Genomic DNA, 20,039 nt, shown 5'->3' on the forward strand with positions numbered 1-20,039 from the left:
GAGATAATTTCTAACAGCCTTCAGATGTAGGGGAAACCCACACAGACTAAGCAGAAGCCCCTCCAGGCTCGTCAGCCATTTTCCTCTCTGGTCACATGCTGCTGCCTTGGATGAGCCTCAACTGATTGGGTAAAGCTGGTCTGTAGTGGGTAGCTGCTCCCACTTGTGGGACCTGCCCTGCCTGTGGGGAGTCCTCCACTACTGTCTCCTTTCTTCCTTCTCGTGTCAACTGTGACATGGAGCCAGAGAAAAGCTAATGGACTTCAACCTGAGGACAGGGACAGGGAGGAACAATGTATCCTCTGTCCATCATTTAGGAATTTCCAAAGCCATGAACTGGAGGCTGCCTGTAAACAATTAAATTCTGATTTAACCCCAAACAGGTGGCTTGGAATTTTTCTATAATTTCCTAAGATTCCTTAACAATAAAATCATTTAGAAACCCAAGAACTGGTATTTATATAAAGTATTCTTTTAACTTTAATTTTAGGTGTATGATGTTTTGTCTGTGCATCATGCACCTGCCTAGTGCCTGCAGAGGCCAGAAGAGGGTGTCAGATTCCCTGGAGTGGGGTTCTAGATGGCTGTGAGCTGCTGCCTGGGTACCAGAACTGGACCTGACCCATCTCTCTGGCCCCAGATAGTTTTTTTTTTGTTTTGTTTTTGTTTTTGGTTTTGTGCCTTTTCCTGAACTCACTTGGTAGCCCAGGCTGGCCTCGAACTCACAGAGATCCGCCTGCCTCTGCTTCCTGAGTACTGGGATTAAAGGCGTGCGCCACCCCCACCCAGCCTAGATAAAGTACTCTTTACTCTTTCAGGTTTAATGAAAATATTTCCATCCCGAGACTCAGTTTTTAGTTCATAAACGATAAGAGACCCTCATCATGATGTCATTGCTTGATATCTATTCAAGGATTGTCTAGAAGGGAAATTATAATAATTAGTTTTTTTAAAAAGCACTGATAATTAAAATATAAAATCTACTGTATTTCTAATATTTTAACATTTTATATTTTAGAAAAGGGCGGGGGCTGGAGAGATGGCTCAGCGGTTAAGAGCACTGACAGCTCTTCCAGAGGTCCTGAGTTCAATTCCCAGCAACCACATGGTGGCTCACAACCATCTACAATGAGATCTGGTGCCCTCTTCTGGCCTGCAGACAGAACACTCACTGTATACATAATAAATAAATAAATCTAAAAAAAAAAAAAAAGAAAGAAAGAAAGAAAAAGAAAAGGGCTCTGATGCCAAAAGCAGCAGCTGACACAGCGGAGTTCCATCTGTGGGACACAGAACAGACCGGACGCCAGGCCTCCTAACTCTCCGGCCAGTGCTCTTTCTGCGCGAGCGAGGACACTCCTAAGCTTCTTCTCCTCTTTTAGAGATGGCCACACTAGAAAGTACCAGATTTGGGGTGTAACAGGAACAGCTCTCGGCCCATGGGCCACTAAATTACTCAGCTGAAAACCCAAGCAAGGCAACTCCTTTTTTGGAAATCAATATCCTCTCAAATTCAAAAGCTTGGGCTTTGGTCCCAGTGACTGAACGCAGGCCTCAACTCTGCCAGGCAAGTCCTGACCACCGAGTCACACTCTGGCCTCTTCTTCAGCAAGATAAGGAAGTCAGGCCTGATTCACTTTATTGATTTGATAACATTTACTGAATACTGCCACACAGCAGGTATGTACCAGGTATGGGTCATGAGGAAGACTAAAGTGTGCACAGCATGGGTGACAGCCAGGCTTGTCTGAGGTAATCCTGAGCGCCTGTAATATCCCGTTGTCTCTAAAGTTATACAACAACTTTCTTATTTCTATACTTACTTGAGGAAATCATCTTCTCGTATCTTATTCAAAGCTTTCAAAACCGCCATTCTGGTGAACACTGACTATATAGGGTAGAAGGAAAAGACATTTTATCTAGACAAGAGCTGAAACACAAATGATCTGAGGAATTACATCATCCTACATATTTAAAAATCAAGAAATTCTTCATAGTCCCAAGAATGTAAGTCAAACTTAAATGCTCATAACGTTGGTCTGTTTCTGGCAGGCCTCTCCAGGCCCTCTCTTCTCTCTATGTCCGTAATAAAAACAACCCCAGCAGGTCACGGCATCAGGAGAAATGGATATTTGTGTCCAGCTCACTTTCTCCATTTTGTTCAGTACTGTGCACCGAAATCTTTTGTCAGAGTACTTTACCCCTGCAGCCGAAAATAACTAAGGCAGTAACAGGACCACTTGTAGGGTGTTCTGATCCCGCTCTGACACTCCCAAGACTGTCAAGTTTGATTTGAATGAGAGGGTGGAGCTAGCTACTAGCTGACCAAAATTAGCCATAGAGGTTTTGGAGGACCAAGGACATATAGAGAGACACAGGAAGTAGTAGGGTGGGGCTTAGAAAGATTGTTGGCCCTTTTAGATTGAGGAAGGAGAGACAGAGGTCGTCACTGGTCACTTCTCTGATCATTCAGGTTCTTACCCCATATCTGACTCCAAGTGTTTATTGATAAAGAATAATTAGATAAGCCGCTGTTGTGTGATGAACCTGATCATGCAGTTCTTAAACCTCTGGCACTGATTTGTGGGAGGAATGTGGAAGAGTTTGGACTCCGGGTTAGAGAAGCTCTTGAATGCTCTAAGCAGAGCTTAATGATGTTGGGGGGCCCAAAACAGCTTGACCACACAGCTGCCATGACAGGCTTAGAGGCCCAGACATTGCTTCTGACAGGCAACACCTAGACCCAGGAAAAGTTATAAACTGACCCCACCTAGTGGGGCCTGCATCTAGGAGGAAATACCTGACATTACAAACATTCCCTACACCCTCCAATCAGAGTCCTGAACCCTGGAAATCCCTCACCCCAACCTCTGCTATGATAAAAAAAAACCCACCCTGCCTAGGATCAGGGCTCTCTCCTCTCACCTTTGCATTGGACAGAGAGCTCAGGCTCTGAATTTGAAAATAAAGGCCCTTTGCTTTTACATAGGGATTCTGTCTCTGTGGTGGTCTTTTAGGGGTCCCTGAGATCTGGGCATAACAAATGATCCATTTTCGAGGAAGCTTAAACAACAAGAATGCTGAAGAAAATGTGGGAGATACTGGGTTGGCTCCTGAGGTGTCAGAATGGAACAAAGCTTCCCTCAGGAACTGGACAGGGGCCATTCAGGGCATATCTTAGCCAAGAATCTGGCTTCACTGTTCCCATGCAAGAATTTCAGTACAGTTGAATTTAAAGGGAATGAAGTAAAGTAAGTAGTTCGGCAGAGGAAATTTCAAGACAGAACAATCAGCTGAGAACGCCGCTGTGACTATTACAGAGACAAGAGAAGCCTCCCCCCGCAGCACTGGGCCAACAGGAAAGGTAGCTTGAGGGGAATCCCATCCACTGGAGGTTCCATCTTGTGAAGATCCTAATTCATTGGGAGGAAGTAAACTTTAATTAATCGAAACGGCACTCGGCTCCTGAAGGAACTGCCAGTGGAGTTTCCCCAGGGTGGGTCGGCACACAAGCTGAGACAACTGTGGGCCATCCTGAGCTGGCGGCAGAGCTGGCGGCAGGGCATCCACACGGAGGGAGCTGTGTTTGTAGGTACAGAAGATGCGAGATTAAGGCGTCATGGAGCCCCACTGCATGATTTCAGAAAACACCTGAGGCTGGGCAATATGTGGCAGGATTGAGTCCTCAAAGAGGCCCTTGGATGGCTACAAGTTCTAGGACAAACTGGTTTACACAGTGAGTACCAGGCGATACTAAATGAGGCTATCTCAGAAAACCCAAAAGAATAAAATAAATACATAAGATAAAAGTATATTAACCAAATGGAAATATTTAAAGGCCAGTCCTTATCACATTTCCAATGCATATTCACTTTATTGGTAATTTTAAGAAGTAAAAAAATTCTTACCTGTTTGTTTTTGGCTGGTTTGAAACAATCTGGGCAAACTTCACCTCTGAAATAAAATTCAAGTTAAGATAAAAGTTCAGGCGGAGCTGGGCGGTGGTGGTGGCAGCGGTAGCGGCGCATTCCTTTAATCCCAGCACTCAGGAGGCAGAGCCTGGTGGATCTCTGTGAGTTCGAGGCCAGCTTGCGCTACCAAGTGAGTTCCAGGAAAGGCGCAAAGCTACACAGAGAAACCCTGCCTTGAAAAAACAAAACAAAAAGTTTAGGCAAGCATAGCTGGTGGTGCACGCCTTTAATCCCAGTACTTGGGAGGCAGAATCAAGTGGATCTCTCTGAGTTCAAGGCCAGCCTGGTCTACATAGTGAGTTCCAGGACAGCCAGGGCTAAATAGTGAGGCCCTGCCTAAAAAAAAAACAAAAACCAAAAAACAGACAAAAAGAATGTTTAATGAGTTTATATTAGGTTGACACAATTTAAATACATTTTATATACTTATATTTACATATTATATATGTGTGTGTACACTTGTGAACTATATTGGTTTCCATGAGGAATCTTCTATGAGAGGTCACATTTAAGTCTAAGGCATGACAAATTCTAAAATATTCACAAGAAAGAAAAACAACACTATCTTCATGAAAAAGAAAAAGCACTACCATTTTACATAACTGACACTGTTTTACGGGGCAACTTACAGGAAGTGGCAATCCTCAACTGTTTCTGGATGAGCAAAGACCACACTCACTTCAAACAAGCTCTAAAATTATAAAGAAGAGTTTTCAAATGAACAAAAGGAAACTAACAGCTAACAACTTATGAATGGAAATAAGTTAACTTCCAAAGGCGGGCTCAGAACAGCTACAAGGACCAGAAACACTGGCGCCCTCGGCCTGCCTCCTTGCAGGCCGCTGGGAAGGGAGACGCTGGAACTTCTGTTTTAACTTCTAACCCGTCACCAACAGGACTGGCAAACCTGGTTTTGTTGTGTCGTTTTGCTTTGTTTTTGAGATTATAACATAATCCCAACATTTCTCTCTTCTCTTCCCTCCATCCAAACCTCCCCAAAATGTCCCCCCTTAAACTAAGTTTTAAATCAACTTGTGTTGGACCATGCACACATCAGAAGGAAGGTGAATGAGAACTCAGGGAGCTGGGCAGAGATAACTAGCACTCCCAGAGAACTTCCGTGCCATTACTGACCAGCTATTCGCAGGACAAGAACGTTTTGCTCAAATCTGTAAGAATTCTGGATGAAGCTTGTGTGTGCCATGTGGGTGTGTATACACTTGTGCAGAAGCCTACATGAGGCTAGAGGTCAACATCGGGTATCTTTTTCAGTCCCTCACCATCTTACTTTCTCAGATGGGGATCTCTCACTTTGACTGTCCCTCACCGATTAGCCTAGGCTGGTAGGCCACGACGCCCCAGAGATCGGCCCCTGCCTGGCTTTTACACGGTGTTGGCAACCCTCACTCAGGTCCAAAGGTCTGTGTGGCAAACACCACGTGAGCCATCTCCCAGCCTTCGAGCTTATTCCCAAAGTATTTACATCTGACTTTTAAAAACGTGCTCTTAATTTTTGTTTCTTCAGAGTGATGCTTCCAAATGATAAACTAATCAAACACAAGATGATTTTCCAATCCCCCTGCCCCAGGGTGGAACCAAAAGCCACAAGTGTGGATCTCACTAGGCATTTGTTAGCCATGTCGGGAAGCTGTCCCGCTGATCTCACTACAGACACTTCCAGCTGGAAGAACCGTGGGACAGTAAGTTATAGAAATTTCCTGTTATTAAAGAATTACCGCAATAAGCATTTCTGTGTGAATAATTTCATGTTATATACATCTCATCTCTGCAAAGGATATTCAGAATTACTGAAGAAAATGCTGTAAAATGCCAACTGTCTTCTCATTACCTCGAGCTCTCTGGACCCTTTACCAAGCCGATTATTTTCTCTAGAAGTACAGTAATAAACGGCTTGTTTTGCTCCTTAAGCTAACACACATGATAAAAACAAGATGACCAAATGTTGTCTACTAACGAAAACCAGCTGGAATCTACTCAAACATTACTGCATCTTTTGTTTCTCACTTTCTTTTTTCTGACTCAGTATGTAAATTTTAAAATTATCTGCTTCAAAACTGAAGTTTGAGGTAAGAACAGTGTATATTAATGATTTCTCTAATTTCCAAAGTACTTTCATGGCTTCATGTCCTTCCCAGACCATCTATGAGGTATTTTCACTCTTTATTCTTTCCGTCGTAGCACCTGAGAGGGGAGGCAAAGGTCAGAAGTTCTCAGCTACATAGCAAGTTCAAAGCCAGCCTGAGCTATGAGACCCTGTCTCAAAAAGCCAAAACCATGAAAGGGGTTATTTTCACTAGGAGACGGAGTATGTAATTTAGAATGGTTCTACAACCTAACTGGCTTTTAGAGGGCAGTGCTGGGATTTTACTTGAGTAGGGTATATCTAATATTCAGGAAACTTCCTTCTAGTGAAATGAGCAATGAGCTGAAGTCTGATTTCAGATGAGCTGGAACCGGCCCTGTTTTCACACAGGGCGGCCTGCTGAGCTGCCCCCTGATTTCAACCCATTCCCACAACTGAGACCAGATCTTCCCTAGAATTGGAAAAGTGGCCAGGTGCCCTAGCTTCAAAGGCAGTCTCTGCCGAGAAAGAGGAACTTAAGAAAAGCTAGGTGGCAGTGGTGCACGCCTTTAATCCCAGCACTCGGGAGGCAGAGCCAGGCAGATCTCTGTGAGTTCGAGGCCAGCCTGGGCTACCAAGTGAGTTCCAGGAAAGGCGCAAAGCTACACAGGGAAACCCTGTCTCGAAAAACCAAAAAAAAAAAAAAAAGAACAAGCCCCTTCCACTGTGGCTGAATACCTACTGTCTAGATATTTGAAAGCAAGAGAGCCACAGAAAACCAAGATTAGACTGGAGCTGATTTGATACTTGCTTAGCTTTAAAAAACAAAACAACAACAACAAAAAAACACCATTTGTGTGTGTGTGTGTGTGTGTGTGTGTGTGTGTGGTTCAGATGATAACCTGTGATAATTGGTTCTTTCCTTTCACCAAGTGGAGGCAAGGATTGAACCAAGGCAGTAAGGCTTCATGGCAAGCCACTTTACCCACTGAGTCAGCTCACTGGCTCCTTGCTCAGTTTTTAATACATTGCTTTGCATCAGTAAATCTGTCCTTTCAGCTAAACTACAAAACATTTCAGGGGAAGATTTACTTCTGGCTTTTAAGGTCAATGTGTTCACATGATCTGTTATTGTCTTAAGTGTCTTGGATCACAAAGAGCAAAAACAAACGAGAGGCTTAACATCAATTTAGACAGAATTAAATGTGCATTTAGAACCTTAGGAGGGCACAGCAGTGCATGCCTTTAACCCCAGCACTCGGGAGGCAGAGGCAGGCAGGTCTCTGAATTCCAGGCCAGCCAGCCTGGTATACAGAGCAAGTTCCAGAAACCCTGTTGTAAAAAACAAAAACAAAACAAAACAGAAAACAAAAAACAGACCCAAAACCTGAGGAGTTATATAAAGGAGATGCTTTTGGCTAACCAAGTCTCTGCAGTAACAGGGTGAGCCCAGGAACCCAGAGATCAACATTGCCCATGTCTGATACCTTCCCATCAATGGGAACTCCAAGTTCCTCTGAGAACAGGGGGTGAGTTATCCATTTGAAGGCTTCTTTCAGCTGAACCACATCGTTTCTTCCCATTGACAGACTCCGCTTTCTGAATAACGGGAGAATTAATTCACAAGATGACAGACTTCATTGTTCATGTTAAAGGGAAGGATGCATGCAGTTATCGTAGAATAATGAGTGCCTACTCTATGTCAGGCACCATTTTATACGGCAGAAAGAAGGTCAAACAAGGCAGGCAAAAATTCCTCACCTCATAGGCCTATATATACTCTAGAGAGCAAAGAATTCATGTTTTTAGTGGCATGTGAGCCCACTTTTGAAGATTCAAATAAAAGCACATTAATTTATTTTCCTGAGTTGGAATCATCAGATTTCAAGATTCATACATTCTAGAAAGGTCAAAAAAGATGTGGTTTATTGCTTGGAAATTCAAAACTACCTATTGCAATAGTTATTCATGTTACAAATGTCTACAAGCCCCCCCCCCCCTTGCTAAAAATGGGGCTTACTTACGGGAAATGAAGTAAAAGCTGTACTCTCCCTTTCTTACTGCTTAAGAAGAAACATTAAATCCTGAAGTATCTACATTCTAAAATGTTTGCCAGTGTAATATTTGTTAAATAAAAATCTCACATTCCCCTAAATCTACTCATGAGCCAATATCTTGGTTTTGATAAATGCCCATTATGAGCATAGTATGTAGCTTACTTGTAATAGAAAGGAACTGAGGAAATACACAGTATAGCTTTAGTATATATATATATATTACTAAAACTGTTCTCCTTTGTTGAAAACCCCTAAGATGTTACTACCAAACTAACAAGCCTGTATCATTCAAGTAATTAACATACTCAACACCCTAACGGCTGATCACAGGACTGCTTGTAACAAGAGACAGGCGGGATACAGTCACAAATCATCCCTTTTATTTGTTTGCTTTTCTGAGGCAGGTTTCTCTGTGCAGCCAGCCCTGCTGTCATGGAACTCACTTGTAGGCCAGCCTCTGCCTCCCGAGTGCTGGGGTTAAAGGCGAGTGTCATCATGACAGGCTGTGAGTCATCCCTTCTAATGTCCAATCTTTACTGAGAGTTATTACCTACAAACGCTATCCCGAAGAATTTAATTCTTCAAGACCAAAAGAAATTACTAACTGCTGGCAAGACACAAAAAGTCTTTTAGCTAATGGTTAAAATTAATTAATCTGGGGAAAAAAAAACATAAAAACTACTGTTCCAGTGCAGCCAGTGCTAAGCTGGCCATAAATTAATAAGTAACCCCATGCAGAAGAAAATAGTCGTTAGGGGAAAAAATATATAATATATAGATTGTGTATTTTTATATATGTGTGTGCATTATTATCTATATATGTACATATATATGTGTCTACTGTTCCTCTAAAAATGCAAATTAGAAAGTTATCCACTAATTCTATATCCAGTTGAGACCATAACTTTGGTTATAGTTAAAGGTGCTTTGGGGTTACAGTTTAACAATGAAATACCCAGATAAATCTTTTATTTGACAGAATAGCAAGTCACTTGTCTACAGTCAAGAGTTTATTCAAACAGTAGTTTCATCAATTGTTTCTACTCCTCTGAATATCAGAAACATATATACATCAGACTCACTTACTGTATGTGTATTGGTGTTTTGCTTGGAAACTACAAAACTGTGTGTCACCAGGCATGGAAACACAGGACTCTAACCCAACACTCAGGAAGCAGAGGTCCTGAGTTCAAGGCCAGCTTGATCTACATCTCCAGTTGTAGGACAGCCAGTACTACATGGAGAGACCCTGTCCAAAATAAAAAACAAACACACAAAAACTGTGTGTCTGTGCACCATGTCCATGCCTGTTGCCCAGGTCAAAAGAGAGTGCCAGATGCCCTAAGGGCTGGAGCTATTGATGGTTGTAAGCCTCCATGTAGGTATTTAGACTTGAACCCAGGTCCCCTGCAAGAATAATCAGTGTTCTTAACCACTGAGTCAACTCTCCAGCCCACATTTAGATGCTTTAAAAGACTATTTTGATATTGTGTCAACAGTTTAACTACATTTGCATAAACTCACATCCAAGTTGAAGGTATGTAACTAAGATATGAGAGCACATCTTTGAGAATGTAGTTAAGAGTGTCCACTGCTCTTGCAGAGGATTTAAGTTCAGTTCTGAGCATCTATATTAGGGTGCTCACAACTGCCTGCAACTCTAATTCCAGGGGATCTGATGCCTTCTTCTGGCCTATACATAAATAATAAATCTTTTTAAAAAAGAAAATGCATTAAACAATTTTTATTTATGTGTGTAAATGTCTTGCCTGCACATATGTATGTGTACCATATGAGTGCCTGGTGCCCATGCAGGCTGGAAGAACTGGAGTTACAGATGATCATGAACTGTTCTGTGGGTACTAGGAATCAAACTTGGGTCCTCTGGAAGAGAAGCAGCAAGTGTTCTTAACTATTGAACCATCTCTCAACCCAAGAAAATATAGTTTAAAGGATAAAAAGTAGAAACAGAAAAATAAACTGTTTTAAAATTGTTTATAGATCTGAGAATCTGAAGAGCTACAGCAAAAGTTGATCCTGCTAAAACATTGTTCATTATACACTAAAAAATCTGCCATGCCTTTAATCCCAACAGAGGCAGGGGGATCTCTGAGTTCCAGGCCAGCCAGAACTATACCTTGAAACAAACATACATACACAGAAAAGAAAACTGGTTTATATGAAGAATTTCAAAATTGGTAATCTTGCTAAAAATCTTCCAAGTACAGGTACTTTTCTCCTCCAGATTAAAAAACCAGAGCAAAGGCTTAATCGACAGCTTGAAATTCTTGTTCAAACATATGGCAAAAAAATATAATATTAAGGTGTTAAGATTTTTTTTAAGGTTTTTTTTTCTGGGTGCCTCCCACCACTTAGGAGGCAGAGGCAGGCAAATCTCTGTGAGTTCGAGGCCAGCCTGGTCTACAGAGTGAGTTTGAGAACAGCCAAGGCTACACTGAGAAACACTGACTCAAAAAACCAAAACCAAAAAAAGATGTTAAGATTTTTAATCATGAAATTTGAATGTGGCTAATAACTTTTCTAGTATAATTTTGGATACATGTCTCCACAGAGGTCCTTGGCCTGTATCTGATTGTCCTTTAGAAGGATAGTGCTCATGAAGCAAATTCAGCCTTCTGTGGTCCTCCCTAACTGCACTTCCTAGCTGCTGCAGTTGATCTCACTCTAGACACAGCACAGCCAGCAGTCTAAAGAGAAGCTAAACACAACACCCTAGCAACGATTCTGAGCTAAATTCCCTAAGTTGGTTCCTTAATGGAAATCCTTAGTGCTCTCTTCACCTACAGTGAGCTGAGGACACTGGAGGAAGCAGCCTGTGTTTGTCTGTCCCAGGACTCCTAGCTGGGTAAAGTTCTCGTCAAAGAAACAGCTGATACAGACCCTTAGACATGGAATGAAAGCAGTAATTCACAAGCAATGTGCATGCCAAGGAAAAGCATTTACAAAGTGGCATGTTCTCATGAAGGCATTCTTTTTCTAAAAATAGAAGGTCAAAATTTGTCAGACCTAAATCGTAAGGCTTTGAAACTTGGGGACTAAAATTTCATTAAGCCTGCAACCCTGATAAGTATGTGCTTATTTCTCTTTTGAAAAGGGAAGATGTGGACATAATATACAAAACAAACAAAAACTATGTTAATTTTGTTTCTATAAATCTCAGAACCACAGATGAGCTTCTAATACAGAAAGCTATGTTTTCTCCTGGTTTTTCTCACCAAAGTACACAGGAACCTCCTATAATTCACGGCCCTTTTTCAAGGCACAGAATGCTTAGTTTTAAAATATCAAACAAAACTCTGAAGATTCAATGGTTTTTTTTTTTTTTTTTTAATGCACTTGATTTAAACATGTAGGGCTGTTAACCGAATTTGATGTATTTTTCTTCACTACAGAAATAGCTCATTTAATTACACAGTACCACTCTAAGAAAGGTGTACATTATATATAAGATTTAACATCATATTACATCCCTAAATCCAAAGATCTAAATTCCAAAACCTATTTGTCTTCTAAGAGTTTCAGATAAGGGATTGATTGCCAATTTCCGTTTTCCAGGTGTTATCTGTAAACTCATTATTACTCAGATTTAACCAGAATTTTACTTTTCATGGCTTATCATCTAGTTTTATTAATTTAGCTTCAAGTATAAAATCTACTTTCAATACATACCTAATGCTTGTAAATGCTTGTAAATTGTATATCTACAATCACATTAATTAAACAAGTCCCTCTTAAAAGGCTGCTATGTATGTAAGCAAACTGGACATGGCACATAATGAAAGCGCTTACTGGGCCAACTTCTCCAGCTGCTGAATTTACTCTAAAAAAGGAGGTAATAGCAGTAAAAGTACTTTAAGACTCAGGTAGCTTATATTTAAACAATGGTTAAAAAAATAAAAAATAAAAAAAAAACCCTCCCTACTTACCCCATTTCCTGTTTCACCAGCAACCATGCAGCATGCTGAAGACAATTTAGTCACACCCAGAAAGAAGAAAAGAGGAAAAGTATTCAGTAAAATGAAGTTCCAGCACCATTATCAAAGTGCTTAAATAGTGACCTCACATAAGATTTCAGTTTGCAAGGCTGACCTGCTGTGGTCTAGGAATTCAAAGTGGCAAGGCCTTGCGGTATACACCAACAAATTCAGCAAATGGGAGGTAGAGGCAGGAAGATTAGGAGTTCAAGGCTAGCCCTGGCTATATAACAAGTTTGAGGCCAGCCTCCACTACATAAGACCCTGTCTCAAAAACAAACTGCCCAAAGAGACTCAGTATACACACAGCTTCTAAAACACAGATCTGAACGGTCTGGGTTTTATTTTTAGTAACACTATCTGACTCATCATATTCATGCTTATATTGTCAGAAACTAAATGTAACACTTCTACCTGAAACTCTCTCTGAAACACAATGAAAGCTAAACAGACCGGAGAACGGATAAATGAAAGAGTGAATATATAATAAAGGAAATACAATAAAATGGTAATCATTATAGAAGCTAATGTAGTTGATGTTTCTTTTAACTTTTTCACACACTTAAAAATTCTATGTTAGAGAAAATATTCTGGGAAAGAGTAATTAAGACTTGCAAAGAGTCGGAGGCTGAAGTGACGGCTCAGGGATTATGAACAGGGCTGCTCTTACACAGGACCCAAATCTGGTTCCCAGCACCCTCACAGCAGCCCACAACCACATTTACTCTAGTTCCAAGGGGTCCAGGGTCTTCTTCTGACCTCCGTGGACAACAGGTATGCACATATATACATATAGGCAAACACTTATATAAAACCTTTTAAAAATTCTTTTTCTAATTGCGAAATCCCTAAAGTGGATTTACATTCCTGTTATGAGGAGTAAATGATAACATTGCAAAATGCTTTGCAATGTAATGTGTGACACAAAGACCTCTCAGTTTCCACGACCCTTCTCCAGCTTATAAAAATGGAACGCCTGTCCTGCCACGGCATACGACATTTTGTGAACATGACAAGAACACATGTTGATCACTAATACCCGCAGTCTCTGCTCTTAAGTGTTACAAAAACGGCCAACCATTAGCATTCATATCCTCGTCAAGCACTTACACACGTGACATATATGCAGAGGCCTGATCTTCCTAGCAGGAAGAGACTCCTAAACCTCAGGACCACTCAGAAACATTACGTGTCCCAACTTAAACCAAGTACCACCAAGTATTCCCTAGTTAGGAGAAGTGCTCGGCATGCCTCAGAAGTTGTTGAGTCTGCTGCCTCTCCAGTACCACCTTCTGCCTATGAGACTCCTTCATGTCCTCCACTTACTCAAGCCGTTTCCACGTGGACAGGCTCTAACAGATAAAGTGAGAGAATGAACTAAGAGTGTCATAGTTTATTTAAACTTCGGGATGACTAAAGGTTATAACAAAGGGGCATTGCTTAGCATATTGTTCCAAAACAAATGTTATTGAGACTGACAGGACTTCAAGACTAGAGAAATAATAATGATTTCCCAAAGTTGAAATGTCCTAGATAATGCTGTCCTACCTTCTTTAAAATACAAGAGATCAATAACCTTATTTCTCTATATTGAATATTAATATTTGCCCTGCAGATATAATGTGAGAATTTGTGAAATCATATATATGCAACCAAGTAGGGTTCCTGACACATACTTAATATAGTTAATAAAGCAGTAGCTATCACCTTGAAATCTCACCTACAGTTTACAAACCATACAATTCAGATGTCCCCCTTAAAAGTTTGCAGGATTTGATCCATTCCTTCACACCCCCAAACTGCCACGGTAATTCTGAAATCTCTCTCATTGGTCCAATCTGAGCTATGGAAAACTTTCTGACACAATCTCAGTCTCCTCTGAACTTTCGTTGTTGCTTTGACACAGGTTTTCACTGTGTGGCCTGAGCTGGTCTGGAACTCAGCACATAGACCAGGCTGGCCTTAAACTCAAGGGATCTCCTGCTTCTGCTTCTAAAGTGCTGGGATTAAAGTTGTGCACTACCATGCCTGGCTGCTCTGTGCTTTTCAGGGACCTTTTTGTCTCTTCTTTTGAGCTAGTTCCACATGCTGTCATCAGTGTACAAAGTATCCTGTCTGACTATGATTATAAAGCAGCAGAAAACTGGAGGTTGCCAAGGGAAACCGGATAACCATGTGTAGCACAAAAGTAAATCAGAAGTCCTTGGCACCTGAGACTTGCTAACAGCTTCCTTCCTACCCTCTGCAGGTTCCCTGTTCAAGCATGCTGCAGGTTGGACAAAACCAATGCCACAGAGGAGATAAAGGCTGACTCCCAAAGAAGTCAATACTGCTCAGTTAATCCATTTTTACCACATGCTAATGCTGCCCTGGACCTGGTTCTGCCTAGGAAAAAGCAAACCTCTCTCTTTCAGATCTCCAAGGTAACTTTAATAAGCACTCTATTCTTTAGTCAGTTAAAAACCCACTGTCTAGAATAAACAGTTAAACTCTTCTGCCCAACACAATCAAACGGCATTAAAGCTATCAAGCTTAATTAAATTTGATATGAGAGGCGGTATGTCACCTCCTGGAAATTCAGGAACCACACAATTTAATGCTAGACTCAGTTTAACTTTCTCTGAGAATTCTAGCTAGGCAAATCCTAACTGGGGAAGTTGACTAACTGCTTGCTGAGGTGTTGTGTTTTCTGGTAACACAGCCTAAATGCTGCTAGGCATTCCAAGGCTGGAATCCAGACTACACAGAAAGGAGAGGGTAAGCTCAGCACCAACTGTGGGCACAGCATGACCGCCTGTGTGCCCACTGTGCCCGCTGCACCTGCTTCCCCATCTCCAGGGCCATGCATCTCCTGGGACTCTGAGCCAAAGCAGCCACCCCTCCCTCACTCCATTAGGTCGCTTTTGTCAGTTATTCTGTCCCAGCAATGAGACAAGTAATGAGGACAAATGAAATTGGAAACACCAGAATGTTTTGAGTGTCAAATCAACACGAACCCACAGACAAACCATAAGAACTGCCACATTTACACATATGTAGCATCTCACAAAGATGTACAAAAGGTACACTTGATCCTTGAGTCTTTCATAACTCATCAAATCATACATAATATAACCATTTTCACACTATCACTTTTTTTGAAAGATTTATTTATTTAGTATACAGAAGAGGGCGCCAGATCTCATTACAGATGGTTGTGAGCCACCATGTGGTTGCTGGGAATTGAACTCAGGACCTCTGAAAGAACAGTCAGTGCTTTTAACCTCTGAGCCATCTCTCCAGCCCCACTATTTTTTTTAAGTGGTAGTGTAAGAAGAAGGTAAAGAATTACTTGTACCAAAGCATATGTCACATGCGGGGAAATTTAGCACAAGAAAGTCCTAAGTTCCAGGGGTCTGGAGGAGCGGGAGGGGAGGTCTGGCTTGGATGTGATCAAGATATACTGCATACATGTATGAAACTGTCAAAAAATAAATATAAAATATTCTAAAACAGAAAGTCATACATCCCAGAAAAATGAAGAGAGCATGACCAGCCTACTTTTCCATTATAGATATCTGGGTCTGTAATTCCTGGTAGAGGAAGAACAAACACTTGTACATAAGGTAGGCACTATAGCTCTGGACGTCGCAAATCACTTGCAAGGTTACTCATTGTCTTTGGCCCTTGGTACCTTAACCATAAGGTAAAAAGAAGGATTCAACATTCTATTATGGGGTATCTCACTGACATGCAGCAAGAGAGGCAAGTCTCTGTCCATGAGCAAAGCCATAAGATAAAAGAGGGAGGGGGAAAGACGGCGTAAGCATAGTAACACAGTAGTTAATAACATTAATGGGTTGTATTTAGGGGCAGGCAAAGGACCCTCTGTCCTACACGACCAGTTTGGAGAAACTGGTTACTAGAAGCACTCGGGTAATCAATGGGGAAAGTGCACTCCAAACGGTGTATTCTACATACAAAGCCAAGAGGGTGCTAATAACAGGCTCTGGGAGCTCTAACGTGGCTAAGGCTGTGTGGCCGGGAAAGCAGAGAAAGACACAGTGCTCAGCTCACAGGACCACTGTTCCCACACAGGGACACAGTAAGATTTCACACTAAGGCAAATTCAAAAGAATCCCATGCAAGGGAGTGGCACAATCATATCTGTCTCCAGGAATGCTCACTGTGATTGAGAACCAAGGAGGAAGATGGGAATTGAGCAAAATGAAGACGATTGGCAATAAACCAGTGATTCAAGCAAGAAACAGTGTTTTCCAGTACATCTGCTGAGGACTAAGCAGAAGAGGTGAGTTCACCAAGTAAGGAATGGGGCTGCACTTGCTGCTCATCCAGAGGACCCTGATCAATTCCCAGCACCCACATGGCAGCTCACAACCCTCTGTAACTTCAGTTCCAGGGGCCCAACATCCTCTTCTTGCTGGTGAGGGCACTGTATGCACATGGTACACAAACACACACATACATGCAAAACATTCACACACATTAAAAAACATTAAACAGGTAAGGAAGGCACAGACTAGCAGGACTTCTACACTAGCAGGCATTTGGGAGTTTCTAAATACTACCAATGTCATTGAGACACTAAAGCCTTCTGAATCACACGCAGCTCTTCAGCTCAATACAAATATACACTGAGTACAAATGTACACTCCTCCCAGTGGGGAATGGTGACAGTGCTAGAGGCATTAAATATACCTGCTGCTCACAACTATTACACACACACACACACACACACACACACACACACACACACACACACACAGATTTTCTTGCCTCCAAAGGGGCTAGTTATAAACACTTGAATAAGAAAAACCCTCCCTCTTCCTCACTCACCTCCCCACCCCAAGCCTGGTATGACTTACATCATCTCTGCCATCAACGCTTGCTCCTCACCTTGTATCTCAACATGGAAGGCAGACAGAAGTAAAGGACTGGGAAGCACTGCTGGCCCCACCCACTCGGCTGAGGAGTCCTGTGGCATCCCCGTGCCTCCACTACCACACTCCTGCTCTTCTCTCCCAGGGCCTCTGGCAAGAGACCTGGGAGGGTAACAGACGAAGCCCAGGAGCTGCTGCTGCTGCTGCTGCTGCTGCTGCACAATGCATGTTAGCCACGCTGAAAACCCACCAACGGAGCCAGCATGAGGACGTACACTTTTAAGCCCAGCACTTGGGAGCCTGAGGCTAGTACATGTCTGTGAGTTCAGGCCTCTCAAGGCTACAAAGAGAGATCCTGTCTCATCCTCCAAGACCCCCCAATGGGGATGGAGAAACAGCTCAGTCGCTGACATGCTTGCCACAGAAGGACCTGAGTTTGGATCCCAGCACCTATATAAAAAGCTAGGCATGGCAGCATGGGCACATAATTCCAGCCCTGGGGAAACAGAGACAAGAGGACCCCTGGGCTAAGGAGTGAGCTCCAGGTTCAGTGAGAGACACTATGGTTCAGCACCCTGCTCCCACCCCCACAGAGAGACAGACTGAGAGAACTGTTATTTCCTCTGAGGGAAGCGAGGCATTAAGACTTTCTTTACTTGAGGTTCCCCACTCTGTTGGCAATAAAAACAGAGTGTTAAAAGGACAAAACAAGGACAGATCAGCACAGACAGGACAACTCTGCAGGGACAGATTAGGTTACAGGTCTACTAACCCGGTTCCCACAGAGGCTATCTCCACACTGTACCTTCCCAAACTGCTGTTTGCTTAGCTCTAAGAGGTTCGACTGGAAATAATTCCAATAGGAACCTCCAAGAATAGGGTGGGAGAGGAGGAGGGGGGCAATCTGAACACCTGTGAAGAAAACCATTCACGCTATAACACAGCTAATTCTCAAGTTAATAGTGAGGGCTGGAGAGATGGCTTAGAGGTTAAGAGCACAGGCTGCTCTTCCAGAGGCCCTGAGTTCAATTCCCAGCAACCTCATGGTGACTCACAACCATCTGTGATGAGATCTGGTGCCCTCTTCTGGCCTGCAGGCATACATGCAGAAAGAACACTGTATACATGATAAATAAAACTTAAAAAAAAAAAAAAAAAGAACATTAGTGAAGCAGGGAACATCTATTGCCAAGAGCTGTGGCTGGGATGTGCAAATATATTTTCCCTTTGAATCTGGTGTCAGTGACCAAACCATGAAGAGCAAGCCAGTAAGCAGCATCCCTCCATGACCTCTGCATCAGTTCCTGCCCTGCTTGAATTCCTGTCCTGACTTCTTCAGTGACAGACTATAGATACGGAAGCATAAGTCAAACAAACCCTTTCCTCCTCAAGTTGTTTTTGGTCATGGCAATTTATCATAGCAATAGTAATCCAAATAAGGCATACATCTAGATCAGCAGTTCTCTAAAAATTCGACTAAATGACCTGTCACATTCCTAAAAATTTCTGAGAATCCTGAATACCTTGTTTATGATAGCTATAAACCATCATCATTTACCATGTAAGAAAGTAAAAAGCGGGTTGGGGATTTTGCTCAGTGGTAGAGCACTTGCCTAGCAAACACAAGGCCCTGGGTTCGATCCTCAGCTCAAAAAAAAAAAAAAAAAGAGGGGTTGGGAATTTAGCTCAGTGGTAGAGCGCTTGCCTAGCAAGGCCCAGGGTTCAATCCTCAGCTACACACACACACACACACACACACACACACACACACACACACACAATAAATAAATAAAAAGCACATTTCTGAAAATGTCTAATTCATTTAAATCACTAACAATACAACAAATCTGTTAACTGTCAACATTCTGCAAGGATGTACATTTTAAACAAAACAACTTAGCAATAACTAATGTAATTGTAATACTTAAGACAATCAACTAAAAATCAGCAACATTAATAAGAATGAGATAGTCAGTTACAAGATAAATAACAAATATGTGAGTGGTCAAGCAGGCATGCACAAACACACGACTTTCTTAATAACCAAGTAGAAGATATTACAGGAAAATATAGCTCCCACTAAACTTTCAACTAAGATTTAACTCATACACTCACAAACACCAAAGACTAAATATTACACAACTGGAAGGCATAAACAATTGGAAAAAATATACAGAAACTGTTCCCAGACAAAAAGTTTTCTAAGAATTATAAATTTAGCTGGGCATGGTGGTGCATGCCCTTAATCTCAGCACTCAGTAGGCAGAGACTGTTGGATCTCTCAGAGTTCAAGGCCAGCCTGGTCTACAGAGTGAGTTCCAGGACAGCGAGGGCTACACAGAGAAACCCTGTCTCAGCGTGGGGTGGGGGAGCCATTACATCCTAAACAACTCTTACTATTCAATTTTTTTTAATGAGAAAAGAAATAAAAAACTGTGGGAAAAGAAAACCAAACAGTCCCAGCACTTGGCAGGGAGAGGCAGGAGTTCCAGGCCAGTCTAGACTACTAGCAAGTTGCAAAGTAGCCTGGGTTACATGAGAACTTGTCTAAAAAATAAAATTGGTGCAGCAGTTAAGAGCGATTGTTTGCTCTTGGAGAGGTTCAATACCCAGGACCGACATAGTACCTCACAACCAATAGTATCTCCATTCCCAGGGGACCCAAAGCCCTTTTCTTACCTCCTCAGGAACAGGCACACATTTGGTGCACAGACACACATGCAGACGAAACATTCAATCACATAAGATACTAAAATAAATAAAATTTTAAAAATAAAGTAAAATAACTGGGAAATATATAAAAAGATTTTGGTTGAAAATCAAAGCAAGATGACTTTTGCAAGTTGATTAGAAAGTCTTTTTAAACTATGACAATCCCAGGTTGGTGAAGATTCGAGGCTGCAACACACCTGTAAACTATTCCCCCTTTTTAGGAGGTCAATTTATAAATATTCACCATATTTTAAAATATCTGTCACCTTTGATCCAACATTTTTCAATGTAAAAAATTTCAGACAAAAAGAGAGATACATTAGTTCTTTGTGCAATGATGT

At 41.9% G+C, this 20,039-nt stretch overlaps 1 protein-coding gene across 5 annotated transcripts in view; it reads right to left on the bottom strand.

Moving 5' to 3' along the window:
• Positions 1-20,039, bottom strand: part of Pus10 (pseudouridine synthase 10) — an 80,514-nt gene that overhangs the window by 27,952 nt on the left and 32,523 nt on the right. For 3 of the 5 annotated variants that reach the window (XM_036200529.1, XM_036200527.1, XM_036200530.1), the window contains 5 exons: positions 12,059-12,093; positions 7,542-7,653; positions 4,601-4,662; positions 3,909-3,954; positions 1,824-1,888 (listed from right to left, as the gene is read on the bottom strand). In XM_036200529.1, coding sequence (XP_036056422.1) covers positions 1,824-1,888; positions 3,909-3,954; positions 4,601-4,662; positions 7,542-7,653; positions 12,059-12,093 — 320 coding nt within the window. Of the gene's footprint in view, positions 1-1,823; positions 1,889-3,908; positions 3,955-4,600; positions 4,663-7,541; positions 7,654-12,058; positions 12,094-20,039 lie in introns of those variants that run through there. The other 2 variants (XM_036200528.1, XM_036200531.1) reach the window with 2 other exon arrangements.

This window comes from Onychomys torridus, chromosome 10, assembly GCF_903995425.1.
Source record: "Onychomys torridus chromosome 10, mOncTor1.1, whole genome shotgun sequence".
NCBI lineage: Eukaryota > Metazoa > Chordata > Mammalia > Rodentia > Cricetidae > Onychomys > Onychomys torridus.